Source organism: Apodemus sylvaticus, chromosome 16, assembly GCF_947179515.1.
Source record: "Apodemus sylvaticus chromosome 16, mApoSyl1.1, whole genome shotgun sequence".
Classification (NCBI taxonomy): domain Eukaryota; kingdom Metazoa; phylum Chordata; class Mammalia; order Rodentia; family Muridae; genus Apodemus; species Apodemus sylvaticus.
The window spans coordinates 52,393,334-52,410,312 of record NC_067487.1 but is presented as its reverse complement, the minus strand read 5'-3'; the positions used below and the strand labels follow the sequence as shown (position 1 = coordinate 52,410,312).

At 40.8% G+C, this 16,979-nt stretch overlaps 1 protein-coding gene across 1 annotated transcript in view; it reads left to right on the top strand.

The window, feature by feature from the left end:
• Elovl7 (ELOVL fatty acid elongase 7) overlaps positions 1 to 15,424 on the top strand; it is a 28,720-nt gene extending 13,296 nt beyond the window's left edge. Inside the window, exons 3-7 of the mRNA XM_052160112.1 lie at positions 290 to 370; positions 1,445 to 1,501; positions 3,952 to 4,057; positions 9,899 to 10,035; positions 12,840 to 15,424. Coding sequence (XP_052016072.1) covers positions 290 to 370; positions 1,445 to 1,501; positions 3,952 to 4,057; positions 9,899 to 10,035; positions 12,840 to 13,049 — 591 coding nt within the window. The 3' untranslated portion in view covers positions 13,050 to 15,424. The remainder of the gene's footprint in view (positions 1 to 289; positions 371 to 1,444; positions 1,502 to 3,951; positions 4,058 to 9,898; positions 10,036 to 12,839) is intronic.
• Positions 15,425 to 16,979: the final 1,555 nt, after the last annotated feature.

The following is a 16,979-nucleotide window of genomic DNA, read 5'->3' as shown; positions in this document are numbered from 1 at the left end:
ACATAAGCAATATTTGGTAACTAAGCAGACCATATCCCAGGCTTTGGCCTTTTACTATTTTAAAGGAATCCTCCAAAGAAGTGGACAAGTTCGTCAGAATACAGTTCGTATGAATGGGATGTGTGTTTGTGGCTTGAGAATGTCTGATGCCAAGCTTCTGCTCAAAGCGTGTTTGCTTTGTCCTGGTTCTCGCTGCCTCTTCCCTGCCCTGCCCTGCCTGCTTACCCAGCTGGCCATGCACCAAGGTTCAGTCCAAACCGCCTCTTTAATATCCGTGTTTCTCTTCCAGTTTGTGATGTCTGGCTGGGGTACAGGTTACTCATTTCGATGTGACATTGTTGACTATTCTCAGTCACCAAGAGCAATGAGGGTAAGTATCTCCTTGGGAAAAATTTGTAGCTCAAAATCATGGGGAAAATTCTTTGGACTCGGCAATATTGGCTATGAATTCAGAATGAGCGAATGATTTAATAATCAGATCATATAGTTGGGAGAAAAAAACCTATAATTATAAGAAAGAATTTAAAAAATCTAGGTGTATAATAAACTGACAGTGCTGTTTGAATTTCTTGGGTTTCAAAACTTACCTTATTTCTAAACAATGTAAATAGAATTTTCATAATATTTAGCAATTCCGCTTGTGACTGTATTCCTAAAGGCTTTGAAGTCTGGGATGTCAAGAGATATCTGTATACTCAAGATCTTAATGCCGTTTTTTATGATGGCCAAAATGTAGAAGCAACCAAAATGGCCATTGATGACAAATGGCTAAACAAAATCACACCACACACACACACACACACACACACACACACACACACACACACCACTACTAGAATATTATTCAGCCTATAAAAGATGCAATTTATATAAATCTTAGGGACATTGTGCTAAGTAATATATTCTAGTCAGAAAAGAACAAACACTACATGACTCAGCTCATATATGGTACCCAGAATCATCACATGCATAGGACAGAGGTAGAAGGACAGTTGGGCTGGGAGAAGGAAATGGGAAATTAATTTTGAATGAGTTTAGATTTCCCCTTTTTCAAGATGGAGGAGTTCTGTGGACGAATATGTAATGGTTGTAGAAGGATGGGAATAAACTCTTCCTTAAAAAAGTAGGTAGGGTGGTAAATGTTGTTATGTGGGGTTCTTTTTGTTGTGTTGTGTTGTGTTTTCTTTTGTATTTTGAGACAGGTTTCCTCAGTGTAATAGCCCTGGCTGTCCTGGACTCAGTCTGTAGACTAAGCTGTCTTCAAACTCAAAGAGATCTGCCTGTCTCTGCCTCCCCAGTGCTGGGATTACAGGCGTGCGCTACCATGACCCCTTTGTCTCTGTGTGTGTGTGTGTGTGTTTAAAACCAGTTTTTTTTTTAAGTAAATGTTTCTCTCATATAAAATATTGGATAAATAAATCCTTATCTGTGTATATCTCCACAGATGGTGCACACCTGTTGGCTTTATTACTTTTCCAAATTTATCGAGCTGTTAGACACTGTGAGTATGTGTGCAGCCCACACATTTAGTAACTGCTTGATGTCTCACAGAAGCAATAAACTGCTAATGCCATTGTTGCATGCCTTTGCTTCCCCTGGCTAGCCTGCTGTTATCCCCTTTAATTGTCTGGGCTTTTAGCAAACATCCTGCCCAGCATTTTACAACCTGTGCATTTTGAAATACATATGTGTTGTAGGCATCTCCTGACAAAGATAAGCAGATAGGTGCCACTTACTGTGCAGATCTGTGCGCCTCGATGTAGATGGGGAGAGTTCTTCCAGATGAAGGCAGTTCACAAAGCAAAGGGCAGACAGCGCGTTACCTTTGGTCCTTTATATCCAAACACAGTGTCAGCCACCAATAAGACACTTAAGCACAGCACAGGTCAGAAACTCATAGCAAAAGGTGATGCCATCTGAGGGTTGTCAGTAATTCAGGAACACCAACATCATCTCAGCTGCTGTTTGAAGCCTGAACGAGCTGGGCTCTCGTTCGTTCGTTCTCCCTGCTTTGCATCCTGGGAAGGGTCAGTTGGGCCCTCTAAAAGCCTACAGCCAAGAGCCTCAGTTTCCTGCCGGTGAAGGAAGGCTGTGCTGGTTTTTCTGACAAGTGTGTCTAGAAGACACAGCACCTTGCTGTTTGTTGGAAATATTAACACGCTTCACTTGTCGTTGACTAATCACACAGCGTTAGGTTGAGGAGGGAACCTGGTTTAGAATCCAGGCCTTCTCAAATTTCAGCCTGCCTTAAAGTCACCTAGAGGAATCCCTGCACCCAGGAGGTTGAGGTGGGTCACAAGTTTGAGCCCAACCTGGGCCACAAAACAATATCCTGTCGTTAAAAGGACAATGGAAAAACAAACTCAGAAACAACAGAGCAAAACTCTGAGGGCTTGTTACTTTAAAGATGATCCTTGAACTCCCCATGTCACCGGTTCTCAAACTTCTTAAGACTTCGACCCTTTAATACAGTTCTTCAAGTCGAGGAGACCCCATATTATTTTCCTTGCTACCATAATATTATTTTCCTTGCTACTTCATAACTGTCAGTTTTCCACTGTTATGAATCCTAATATAAATATGCGTGTTTTATGATGATCTTAGGCAATCCCCAAAGGGTTCATGGCCTACAGGTTGAGATCCTTTTCCCTCATGTTTTGGGTTTAGTAGGTCCCTGGTGGAGCGCAGGAATTCCTTTTTCTGACACTCTCTCATGTTGTTAATGCTGCTTATTTTTACCCAGGAGCTACAAGTTGAGAGGCTGCTGGCCATAGACTCTCATAAGGCACTCGCAGTGCCTTACAATTACATGCAGTAGGAACAAAACCGTACACACAGTCCCCACCTCACAGACTTGATGCCTGACAGGCTGGAGTAGAGACCACATCTGGGTGTTTTAAAACTAGTTGTTCATACTGTAACCTGCAGCCAGGTTTGGGACCCATTGCTTGAGCTCAGAACCCTTACTAGGGGATGGGGATCGGGACAACCTAAGTTGAGTGGCTTGTCCAGCGACTTGTTGCAATAGGACGCCTGTTGCAAATCTATGGCCCTGCTGCTACAGCGGGCTGCATTATTCCGTGTGGATAAGCAAATGCGCGTAGCTCCACTGGCTCTGCTTTGCATATTCTCAGTACCGACTTCCATAAGGAAATTGTTTCTGCCATGTGTCCTTCCCGAGTTTCCCTGACACAGTAATGCTTTGTGTTATGCTCTGAATTTGAAAGTCTAACTTTCAAATTCTTACTCTGGCACTGTGAACTTTGCTGTTAGCACATTCTTTGAACAGCCCCTCACCCCCACCCCAACTCTGTTCATTTCTCACGTAGCAGCAAGCCATCACTGGGCATGCGCAATCGAGATGGTATATTTGCTGCGGTTCTCACTTTTCTTACACAGCTTTGCTGGTCCGCAATATTTTCCAGATGAACTCTTTAGGATTTTCATCATTTGTTTTTCTTTGGTAATACAGTCCTAAGTTATTTTTTTTCCAAGTCCATTTTTTTAGTTTGCGTAATCCCTTATCCAAACTGGGAGGATGTATCAGAGAGCAATGTGGAATGAAATAATTTCAGTCCTAAGAGTTACAAATTTCTGACTGAAACATAATTCAGAATTTAATGAGATTTTTTTTTTAAATTTTTATCAATAACATTTCTTTCAAGAAATTCTGGCCAAAGTTTTCATTATATATGTTTGATTGTTTTAAACTTGCATAAAACTTCTTCTCACCTTCTTATTGGTTCTGTCGTGATTACATATCACACATATCTGGATTCATGCATGCTGGTTGGCCTCTGAGCTGCGCCCTGAAGTCCTGGCCCCTCTCAGCACTCCTTAAAGCAGCCACTGGGGTCAAATTGTGAAACTGGCTTTTGCTGCTACTTTTGTAACACACAATAAATAATTGCATGGTTTTTACAAGCTCGATTTTTCTTTAAACTATTTCAGATCTTTTTTGTCCTACGTAAGAAAAACAGCCAAGTGACTTTCCTTCATGTCTTCCATCATACGATCATGCCGTGGACCTGGTGGTTTGGAGTCAAATTTGCTGCAGGTAGGAAAGGGAGAGGAAAGGTCATGTGATGTATGACATTCCAGGATTCAGGTGATCTCTAATGATGGCATTTTTCACGTGCGACAAATACAAATTCTGTTCTTAGATGTAAACTATGAGAATTTTTTTTTAAATCAAAGAACCACTTTGATTAAACTCCTGATTTTGGAATTATCCCCTGAAACACAAGCATAGAACTCTTAAATAGACTTCCCACTCCAGCTTTTCTGTCATGAAGACTTGAGCTTCTCTACATAGTCCTTAGTTTCATTTAGGGTTTATTGTTTCTCTATAGAGAGTTCTATTGCATGTTTTCAACTAAATAGGTAATAAACAAATAGATAAAATATCCAAAGCCTTGGATTCATCAATATCTACTTAAACGCCTTCCTGGCTTGTTGACAGAAAGTCAGAATGTAATTTCTAGGTCTGTTTCATTTGCCTTCACATTCCCAGTACCTGACACACCCTGCCTTAGTCTGTGCTGTGTCGCCTACAGACTACTAGAGGCTGGTTGCTTAATTAAGAAGAGATGTCTGCATAACTTAGTTTCGGAGGTTGAAAGTTTGAGACTGGGCAGAGCTATCTGCTTGGCCCCTGGGCAGGTCTCGCAGTGTCATATGACATCATAGTAGAAACAGGGAGGGGGAGGGGCAAAGAAAGGAGGGGAGAAACCAAAGGAAGAGAGGGAACAAGCAGGAGACCCACAGGAGAGTCCCCACTTAAGCACCTCTCACTAGGCTCCACTTATTATAAAACTGATTTAATTCTTTATGTGCACTCCAGATTTTATTCCCCCCTCCCTCCATCCTCCCTCTGATTGTTCCACATCCCATACCTCCTCCCCACCACCCTGTCTCCACGTGGATGTCCCCACCCCCTACCCCCTTGACCTCTAACCTCTCAGGGGCTCCAGTCTCTTGAGGGTAAGGTGTATCATTTCTGAATGAACACAGACCTGGAAGTCCTCTACTGTATGTGTGTCGGGGGCCTCATATCAGCTGGTGTATGGTGCTTGGTTGGTGGTCCAGTGTCTAAGTGATCTAGAGGGTCCAGATTAATTGAGAATGCTGGTCTTTCTACAGGGTCCTCTTAAGGGGCCCACTACCCCTATCAGTCCAGTTGCTTTCGAGACAAAACTTTTAACACATAGGTGAACATTCTAGAATAAACAACATCCAAGATGTGGTTCACAACACCATAGCAACTTTAAAGATGAGTCGGGTCACAATTACTCAACTTCACAAAGGAGACAACATTTCTTTTTTTTTTTTTTAAGCACAGAGATGTGTTAATCAAAAACTTGGTCACAAGCTTTTGTTCCATTTGTTTTCTCTTTCTGAACACCTAGAATTGGAAAAAGTATGCAGTAATTTTATTCATTCATAAAGTTTGAGGTAAACAAAGCCTTTGAGCATGTATTTCTAGGTTAGCAAACTTTGCTGTAAGAATTATTTACTCTACTTTCTTAATGTCAGGAAGTTATAGAGAGCCACAGTATTTAATCTTTACTGTTTTAACTGAGTTTCTTATTGTTTGTTTTCTTTCAAATGCAGACTGGGTCGCTCAGGTCTGCTACGCAAAATGTGCTCATGTCTTACGTATATTGATGAAAAACTGGAAAATGTTTCAACACACACCCCTAGGGTAGTTATGATTTCTGTATGTTGAAAGGCAACACACACCCCTAAGGTAGTTATAATTTCTGTATGTTGAAAGGCAACATACACCCCTAGGGTAGTTATGATTTCTGTATGTTGAAAGGCATAAAGAAAATGATGCTGAGATGCCTCTGTGTAGTCTTCCTCCCTAAGCACTGTGACTGCTAATTAAAGAAAAAAATGACTACTTTGCTTTTTATGATGACAGGAGAGGTGTTCACAAACCCGTTAGTTTATATCTGTTTCTTCTATAACACCAGAATACAGTTGGGCTTCCATATCCGTGGGCTCAGCATCCATGGATTCAACAAACCATAGATCAAAACAAAAAAGTAAAAACTGCCCCTGCACTAAGTCATGTACCAATGTTTTCCCTGTGACTATTCCCTAAGCAACATAGTACAGAACTGCTTCTGTTACGTGCATGTGGCTTCAATGGTATAATAATATGGGGTTATGTGCCCAGGCAATATGTATACAATTGACCATTTTCTGTAAGGCGATTCAAATATCCACAGGTGGTAGTAGACCTGGCTATCACCAGGGAGTTTTGAAACCTCCTCTCCATGCTGTTCCTTGGAAGAATAGATTCAAAGGCAATGCTCCAAAATACACGTGGATGATTTGAAGATACCTAAACCAACGTGTTTACCTCAGCTTCTTTACTTTTCTCAGTGGTCTCAAATATGTAGTAATTCCACTATGGGAAACATACATTTTATTCAAAGAATAGAATTGAGTGGTTTCCCACCTTTGTTTAAATCCCATTGATGGTCTAGCTTCCATTTCAAAGCAAGTAATAATATTAAGAAATGTAGATTCAAAGAAGAATCTACCTCAGGTTTGAAACACCCCATGTCTTATGGATAGCAAACATTATATCATAGTGTTTTTTTTTTATCCATAGTTTAATTCCTATTTCCTTTTTAAAAATGGTGGAGGTAAGAAAAGAATGTTTTGCGTCTCTGGTGTGTTCTGTGAGCTGGCAGGCCTGCTCATCTTAGGTGTGGGATTCTAATCAACATGCCCGCATCTCTTGCACTGCCTTTTCAACAGCAGGGGCAGCAACAGGATTTGTTTCCAGAAGTGCGGTTTGGCAAGGGCTAAGAGCCTTGAACAGTCATGTCTGTTTAAGCCAATCTTTGCAAATACTAGAGCCTAGATGATCGCTATTTAGTGCTTGGTTTCCTGTTGCCTCCTGTGCCTCCTATTGGGGTAATAGCAACGTAGCTTTTTCTTTGAATGAGAGGAGAATATTTTCATGTTAGGTTTTTCTATTCATTATGTAAATACCCTCTTTGAGAAATGTAGAGAATTGTCATAATTGCCCATGTGATTCTTTTCTTTTCTCCAAACCAAAAGATAATATATCAAAAGGTAATATCTGAGGGAAGTAAATCACCCTTCCTGAGATGCTACCTTTTCAGACCCATTCTTGTAAAGAAAGCAGCGCTTCATTTAAAAACCTTCCAAACAGTAAAGTAGAAGGCTTTACTGATTAAAATGTGGTTGTTCAAAGAGTACACATGGAGTTACCTATGGCTCCAGATGCATAGGCAGCAGAGGACGGCCTTGTTAGACACCAAATGGAGGAGAGGCCCTTGGTCCTGGAAAGGCTTGGTGCCATGGTGTAGAGGAATACCAGGACAGGGAAGTGGACAGGGTTGATTGGGGGATGGGGGAGGGGAGAGGGCTTATGGGATTTTGGGGGGGGGGACTAGGAAAGGGGACAACATTTGAAATGTAAATAAAGAATATATCTAATAAAAACTGTGGTTGTTTTACAAACAAACTCACTGCAGGGATATGTCAAAAAGCAATCGGTAGAGAAAATAAGCAAGCTAATTTCATTTCTCACCTTCTTTTGCTCAGGGACTCTTTAATGTAACCCTCCTAGCGACAGTCATGTTAATCCCTGTACAGGATCCTCGGGTTAGTACAGTGAGAGCAGTTGTTCTCAACCTTCCTAAGGCTGCGACCCTTTAATACAGTTCCCCAGGTTGGGATGGAATTATTTTCATAAATAATTCATAAAATCATTTTTGTTGCTACCCCATAACTAATTTTGCTACTGGGACCCTCATTATGAGTCATAATGTCAAGGTCTGATATGCAGGATGGTCTTAGGCAACCCCGTAAAAGGGTTGGTCGCCCCCATGGGGGTGCCACCCACAGGTTGAGAACCACTTATGTAAATGACGAAGGTAACATAGGGAAAATGGCGCCTTAGTAGACAAGGCTCTGATACAGGCCCTTGTGAAAGCCAAGCTGCACTTCCTGTCTGCATTCTCACTGGGCACAAGAGAACAGGCTCAGTTGTCCCTTACCCTTCCAGGAATCAGCCTGATTCTTGAGCTATCATAGAAACAGTCAGCTACTCAATATTTTAGTTACCTTAAAAAGGATGTTTCCCCACCTTATAATTTATTCGGCTACCTTGGGCAGGGGGGGATTAATCCAATTTTAAATAATAAAAGCTGAAACGGTAGTAATATGCTTCATTAATAATAATTTGTAATAATTAGTGAATTAACTGCAATCTAATTAAAGTCTATGAAGTATAGGATAACACAAGGCTTTGGCTGAGTAGGACCTAATTATTTAAAGTGTGTTCTTCACCAGGAATACTTTAGCAATTACAATATCTGGAAACATTTGGAATTACCACAATTATGAATAGTTATTTTAAAATAATGGCTCAGTTGGCAAAGTTGCTTGCCTCTAAGGCCAAGCCTGATGACCCAAGTTTGATTCCCAGAAACCACATGGTAGAAAGAAAGAAGTGATTGCTGACCTCCACATGTGTACTGGGTACACAAGCACACACACACACACACACACACACACACACACACACACACACACACATACACACGTAGCTCCCACCCCACAAGTGGATTTGCATAAAGTAATTCATTCTGCTTTGCACCTGTTTTGGGTTATTTCTGGAATCAAAGTGTTCTAGAATTAAGGGAATGGGTTTTTGGTTTTTGTGGGGTTTGTTTTGTTTTTGTAGAAAAACTTAAATCCCAGGTCCACCTTGCCTTGCATAATGCAGATTTCTCTAGGTGGAGCATCTCAGGAAAGAAACCCTTCCACCAAGAACTGTTACAACTGAAACAACCCTTTCTTACATTCTTGAGTCTTATGCTTCTCCTCGTAATTAAAGATGGAGAAATTAAAAGAGCAAACATAATCAAATGGAAGCAGGATGATAAAAAGATAGCTTAATATTCAATCACTATTTATTTTGAAATCACAGTAATTGATTACAGCAGACCTAGCATGGCTTCCTAATGACTTCCAGTGCTTTCCTGACAGAATGTTTGCACCATTAAAAATATCTAAAGCATGGGATGAAGAGTGTGGGAGAGAAATTTGATTCTGCACAGTGATTATGTCCGTAGCTTTTCTCATGAGAGCCCACATTTGGAAGCAACCCAGCTGTCTTTCAACAGGAGAATGGATAAATATTGATGTGTTTATATGACATAATGCTGAACAGTAGGAAAAGGAGCAATTATTAGTGTGTACACCAACATGCAAGAAACCCAAAGACATTGTGCTGCATAAAAAGGAAGCAGAACAAAAGAGTCTATGCCATGTGGTTCTATCTCTGTGAAATGTATTAACAGGCAAAATTAAGAGTTGATGATAGAACTTGGCTAAAGGTCACCTTGAAGGGATGTATCACGAGGCAGTCTGAGGAGGCCTTGGTGCTGTCTTGAGTATCTGTCATCTTGATTTTGGTGGTGGTTAGAGCAATCGGTAGGTTTTAAGCATGTGAAACATCTTACTTTACACATTTAAGATTAATGAAATTTGTTCCCCTTATAAATGTGAACCTTGACCAAAATTACATTTTGACTGTTGGTAAGCAAATGTAGTATATTTAAGAGACTGATCTAGTTTGTTTTAAACTCTCATCACAGTTGCATTTTAAGGTCAAAGCATAACAGATAATGACATGCTAATTTATTTTGCAAGGTTTCCGGCTTGTGTTTGGCTAAATGTTTTGCTGAGGCCCCCAGATTGAGAGCTGTTTCACAGAATTGATATTTTTTTCCTATTTCTCTTCTTCCTACTAAAATGAGAGAAAGGATGTAGCAAAACCTTAGGACAAATGTGCGTGGTTTTTAAGGGATGAGGGGCTGTTTTACAATAACTTCTTTTCTCTCAGGTGGTTTGGGAACATTCCATGCCTTTTTAAACACCGCTGTGCACGTGGTCATGTATTCCTACTACGGACTGTGTGCAATGGGACCAGCCTACCAGAAGTATCTATGGTGGAAAAAACATCTGACATCTTTGCAGCTTGTGAGTAACCGATTTTCTTTACATACAACAAAACTGTAATCACATGTTTGCTTGTTTTCCTGTGAGTTAGGAGGCTAGAAGAACCCAGAACAGTCTGTGACCCAATAGAATGCCTGTCCTCTGGAAGGGATGTTTTATTTGATGTTTGAACTTTATCAGGATCTGTGTCAGCTATAAAGAAAATGGATTTGGTACCTCAGATTCTCAAATGATTAAGCCAGTGTCTTCATCTTTATGATGATCTGACACACTTTTACCAAAAAAAAAAGTTGTTTGTAATCAAAATGATGTCAAAGTTATATGACCATAAATAATACTAAAGTACAAGTTAGAAAGTCCACATTCAGAATCAGCATTGTAATGTGGAAGGAAACAAGGGCATTTCGGTGTGCTTACCTGGTTATCTCTAACTTTGGTCAATTTGTCTTTCTCCTTTGAAAGAGTGCCGAGAAGATTATAGGTATGAAGGAATGTAGACAGGTGGGCTATACGGAGTGGATACTGCCCCCAGGTCAGCAGTGCTTGGAAAAGCGTGAGGCATTGAGTTTAGGCTAAATAATACCTCCTAAGAATCCATTCTAAAAATATATGGCATGTAATTTTCTTACTGAGTGAAAAATGACCTGTTTTAGTTTTATTACACCCTATTGAATAATTCTACAATCTTCATATTTCCTGAGTTGACGTGTATTGTAAATTGGTTGCCAGTGACATCAAGGAGAAAGTGGGACAAAGGCACAGCTAGCCTGCTGGGGACTCACCAAGTAACACTGGATGTAGCTCTGTAAGCAGCCCTCCCAGCTGAGAGATTGGTGGCTTGGCCTCTAAGGACCCTCAGGGAAGACCAGAGGAGCTCCTGCCAGGCAGATGTTGTATCTGCAATCGGCAACAGTCCCAACAACCAGCTGTGAAATGAATACTGTAACTCATTTGTCTGTTTTTCCTCTGACTTTGGAATACTGTGAAGTCATGGCTTTTAGTCTCCATTGCTGCTTTTCCTCAAAGTATGATTCTCATTGTGCAGTAAGACGTGTTTGTTGCAGAGAAATTAAAATACCCGAGAAAGGAAAATAAACCGGGCTGGGGTGTGGCTTAGGGTAGGGGAAGTTTCTTTGTTCCGAGTGCCATATAAATGAAAAGTAAATCAATCAATAAACCCATCCATCTCTCTGGGGTAATAGCTATTCGTTTTGTTTTCATCCAGCTTTCATACATGCATGTATATGCATGTACGCCTTTTACCGGCTTTCTATTACGGCATACACAATCTTATTATATTAGTTGATTGTCAGCTAACAAGTGTGACTCTTTTTAAATGAAGCGAGTCAGGTATACGTGTGCACACCAGCAGAGCCAGCCCTTGAGAAGCAGAGGCAGGAGGGTGAGGAGGTCAAGGTCATGCTTGGCTACATAACAAGACTGAAGCCAGCCAGCACTATACAAGGCTTCGTTTCAGAAAACAAGAGAATCTCAATACAGTGGAAAGATGTGTACATAGAAGACTAGACATCTGCTTGCCACTTTTCTCAAGCGCTCATGTGTGCAGAGGACTCTGTTTCACCTTGCCGAGGTTTCATTATTCTTTTGCAAAATGAAGGGAGTCAATGCAGCTGCTGGACAGGGATTTGTTGGAATACTGTAGTGAAGGATGATGCTAACGGTAGTTAAATATAACTACAAGACATAATGTAAAAGATTCAATCATGTTAGTTAGCTCATATATACTGTTTCTATATAAAGATTTTTCTAAAAGTTCCCCAGGACATAACTAACTTTAAATCAGGTATAAAAAGGTACAAGGGGGTTGGGGTAGGCAATGAGATGGCTTGGTGGATAATGATGATGATTTGGGTTTGATCCTTGAGACCCACACCATGGAAGGCTAGAACAACCCAGCCTGCATAGTCATGCATTGGCGTGTGTATATCCCTTCTCTACAAAAGAGGCATCAAAGAAAGATATCCAAGAATGTCTAAACATTAACATCGAAAGTCTCCTTATTATGAGCATGCAGACTCTTCCAGCCCACAGAGACTCTGAGCGTCCTTGGGAAGCCAACCAATGTCCCCCCTCTTCTTATGCCTTCTTGACAACTGGGCCTTCCTCTCCTGTTTTTTCCTGTTCTTGGGGGTGAAATCTCACTGTGTTGCCCAGCTAATCTCAAATCATGAGCTTAAGTGATTCTCGCATCTCAGCCTTTCACACCAGTAACTGGTGTGTCTCACCATGCCCAACTCCTTCCCCGGATGGCTTGGGCCTGTGGGAGGAAGGACCCTTAGCAGCTCTAAGGACATGCTTTGGCGCTATCGAAACTAGAAAGGCTCTAATTGAGATGGTAGTGTCTTCTAAAACTAAAATACTTCATCTCTGAGAACAGAATGTTGGAAATCAAGATTGCCCTGGAAAATTAGGTCACAGTGTAATGGTTCCCAGTGTACTTCATCAGAACCAAAGACTACAGGCCTTGAGATACCCCGCCCCCCACCCCCCATAAAACCACCAATCAAACAAACAGCTGTTTTGTTAGATGCCTGAGAAGAATCCATGTTACCACACATTTAACAATTAAGGTAACATTTAAGTAAGATCTGCTGGAGTTATTCATTGTTGGCACTGAATATTAGTTCCAAACACCCATCTAAATTTGACAGCATAACTACTCTATTCTCACTCCTACAGAGAACTTATAGAAAGGCACCCTGCCCTGCCTAGTAGTAATTTTGGTGTGGCAGGTGTGCCTGAAGAACTCATCAACCTGTGTTGATCTTTTCGCAGCTAATTTTTTTCATCCTTCCATCTCTCAGGTCCAGTTTGTTCTTGTCACTGTCCACATAGGCCAGATCTTCTTCATGGAGGACTGCAATTACCAGTACCCAATTTTCCTGTACGTCATCATGAGTTACGGATGCATCTTCCTGCTACTCTTTCTCCACTTTTGGTACCGTGCTTACACCAAGGGTCAGAGGTTGCCCAAAACTGTAGAAAATGGGGATTGCAAAAGCAAGCGTCACTAAAACACAAGCCCTGCCTGGATTTACAGTGGAGACTGATATCTTGCCTTCCTTGACAATCAAGACATACTTTACCTATGCAGTACATTTTGTATATTTTTCAAAACCAAGAGCTTGTATTTTTATGATAAGTTATTTGGGTTTCTGATCTCTGAGAGTCCAAAGCTTCCAGATAAGTCTTCTCAGAGGAAGAGCCTGGAACAGCCAGGAGGTTTCCTGATGCCTTTCAAACCAATCAGAGGTCTTAATTCATCTTGCTACATCGAGAGGAGGATATGAAGTAATATAGTGCTCTTCTAGGAACTCCAGGAATGATGAAAAATACTAGCTATTTTGAACATGATAGAGGTCCACAGAGTACGATAGATTCCTCCTGCCTGGTGTGCAAGCCCCTGATCCTGGGTTCTGTCTGTCACTCATCCCTAATACTTGGATGATATTACATTCACTCTAGGGCTCAGTTCTACAGTGCTAACACAGGTAAAGCCTAAGTGGATTCTTGATAAGCTCACATTCTAAATTGTCAGTGGTAAGTCTGAATGGTCTTCTGGGTTGTTGCCATAAGATCTGCCCACAAGACTTCCTCCCAACACGTGTCCAAGCTGTTAGAGGCGGTGATGCTTCAGTATCTGCACTGATGCCTCTGACCCTAAGGTGAAGGTAATTTTATGTTGCAAACAAGATGATTTATATCAACGAGTTAATGAACGACTTTGCTAATGACGATTCTACAATTAACTTTGTGCATGTCTGAAAAGAGGAATGTGTCAATTGAAAAATATGCTGTGGAACTCAGTGGGGAAAGGTATAATCTGTTGTAGTATAATACCATTCTCTGATATGTCATGGTTTAAGGGATTGTTTTGCCAAAGTATGTATTGATTAGATATTTAAGTGTTCGTGTGATGGGCTTACCTCAGATGCTTTTGAATCACATATTAATTTTTGAATATCTACTATGCAATGTGACTTATGAAGCAACTGGAGTTGGGTGGTGCAGGGCATCAGATGTGGTCACATAAACAAGGGCTGTTAGATATTGAGAGATAAAGACACTACATTATGATTGTATATTATATATATTTAGTGTTGTGAATACACTGCATGAAGAGCTATTTTCCAGAATCATGAATTAGCTAGGATTTCCATTTCTTCAGACTTATAAGCCATATTGTGAAGGGCTGAAATGTGTGTGGCATTCCCCAACCCCTTTAAAAAGGCTACTCTATAGAATTTCCTTCTTCTTTCTAGTGAGCCAGAACAGCTTAGCAATACTTGGTTGCTTGTGAAGCTGTCAATACTATTTCCCTTTCATATTCGAAGACCTATCAATGTGTGAACAACTTCAAAATCTGTACAGACGGCCTTGGTCATGTGTCCTACACAGTGCTGCTCGTTTTACAACAAAGCCGGAGTCCTCGTTGACTGTAAACTCTGAATTTTGCCTGTCCTCCCCTGATCCATTATTCTGTCTCCACTTTCACTCCGTTTATAAAGTTATTTGCCATTAAGTGGCCTTTACTGATTCCCCTTGCTTACAATGAGAAGCAGAAAATAATAGGAAGCTTTTGATACTTAAAAAAAAAAAAAGTAACACACAAGCTGAGCTGAAGGGAACAGCTGTGCTAGTCTGTTGCTGTGAAGGTCTCAGGGATCCATGGTTTCCTATTTTGACTCTGTGTGCCCTGCCTGAGTTAAGATGGATAGGATGGGATGGTAGATGCTGTCCCATACACAAGCAATTCCCAAAGGCTCAAGTAGGGCAAAGACCCAAAGGAATAGAAAATAGAGAATAAGTCAGGAGACTTTGATTTATTTCCTCTCCTATATGACATACCCTCTCCACTCCTCCTCCTAGTATCTAAAATGTTTGACATGCTTGTGGACTAAGAGCAGCATTGTGACATTCTTAACTATATGAATGAGGGCAGGGAGGCAGAATGTTATATGGAAACAGTTCAAGGTTGACAGTCAGTGTCCCCCATGTAAGTGTCTGTGGAGCAAAGGGTTGGAGGGTTTGTGTCGTCAGTGCTCGGTCAAGCGGAGTTTCTAATGGGGTTTACCTACTTTTCAGCACGTTATTGCCTTTAAATTTGCTTGCCTAATAAGCAAAAAGCCCAGCTATTAAGTAGAGTTTATTATAAAAGTTCTATGAGTCCTTGAGGTCCAATATATATGATATAAATACAAATTTTAAATTATCTATGGGGCATTATGCTTTCTGCCTTCATACTTAATGAGAATTCTAATTTGAGTATACTACATTGTTTCATAGTTTGGGAAATGATGAGATTGTGTCCCTTGGCTATCTCTTATTTCTATTCACTTTTTAAAGACTGTGGAAGTTGTGAAAAGTTGGACTTGTTCTCTGTGCTATAATAAATCTGTGGCATTACATGGACATGTATGTGTGTGTGTTTCATTTTGGAATCTAGCTGCTTTGGTTTGCCTGTGTGAGTGATTCTAAATCTGAATACTCTCTTCATTGAAGCACTTGGCGCACTCTTTATGTGCTTGCTATATTCAGAGTACTGTGCTGGATGAGAGTGGGTCAGAATGCCCACTGGAACCGCCTGGATCTTATCACCACCCAGATGGATGTTCTAACAGCCCAGAACAGGTACCACAGGAGGCCAGGTCCTGCCATTCACAAGTTCAAAAAATACTATGAAGGCATTTGAAGGCAAGTGTGTATTATGTAAAATGTGTACAATCCAAAATGGATGGTAGGTTAGTAGACCAGATGTCTGGAATAACAAGGGGCTTGAGAGATGGCTCAGTGGTTAAGAGAACTTATTGGGGTTTTTTGTTTGTTTGTTTGTTTGTTTGTTTTTTGCAGTGGACCTGGGTTTGGTTTTCATGTGGCAGCTCATGACTGTAACTCTGGTTCCAAAGGATCCACCATTTGCTCCTGGCCTCCACAGGCGTCAGATGAGCCCACTGGGCTCACACATACATGTAAACAAACGCTTATACACAGAAACCTAAAAAAAAAAAAAAAGAAGAAGAAGAAGAAGAATTTTGTCATACCTAACTGAAATAACAGTTTCTAGGTACTTGTCACCTACATTTGTTAAAACAACTGATGGACAGAGGCTGGGGAAGCTGTGGATGGTGTCTGAGGAATCTCTCTACTGCAGCCAGACCTTTGAAAAATTCTCATCCATGAAGATGTATGTGTACACTGATGCTCGTGTTGGTTGCGTTGTGTGTAATTGGGTTGTGTTGTCTGGTTTTACTTTAAAATATCCTTAGAATAAGGAAAGCAAGGGCTGGCTGTTTTTCTACACCAGTGGTTTTCAACCTTTATACGGCTGTGGCATTTTAATAGAGTTCTTCATGTTGTGGTGACCCCCCCCAAACAAAAAAATATTTTTTTGTTGTGCTTCAAAACGATAATTTTGCTACTACTATTAATCTCTATGTAAATATCTGTGAAAGGGGCTGAGACCCACAGGTTGAGAAACCTCTGCTCTAGGTGAACAGTTTATACATGAGAAAATAGCCAAATGTAATGAATGAAGCTTTAAAATCAGTAGGTATGCATGTGTCTCTGTATGAATTGCTATTCACAGAAGCCTCGGGCTGACAGGATGGCTCAGCAGGTGAAAGTGCTTGCTGCCAAACTTGATGACCTGAGTTCTACTCCCAAGTCCTACACCTCGGAGAAAGGAGAGAACTGACATCCTGAAAGTTGTCCTCTGACCTCCACACACTGTCCACGGTACGCATGTGCAGTCCTCCTAAACAAATAAATGCATTTTGAAAGTGTAAAATACTCTTGTCACTGTTTTCTCTTACATTTAAAATACATTATTCGGAATGGAAAAGAGAAGTGATGATAACCGTTAACTCGGGGTACCGGTTCTACTGACTCTTCTCTCTGCCATTATACATACTTGGAAGTTTCCAGCTTTTAAGAAGCATTGTGTT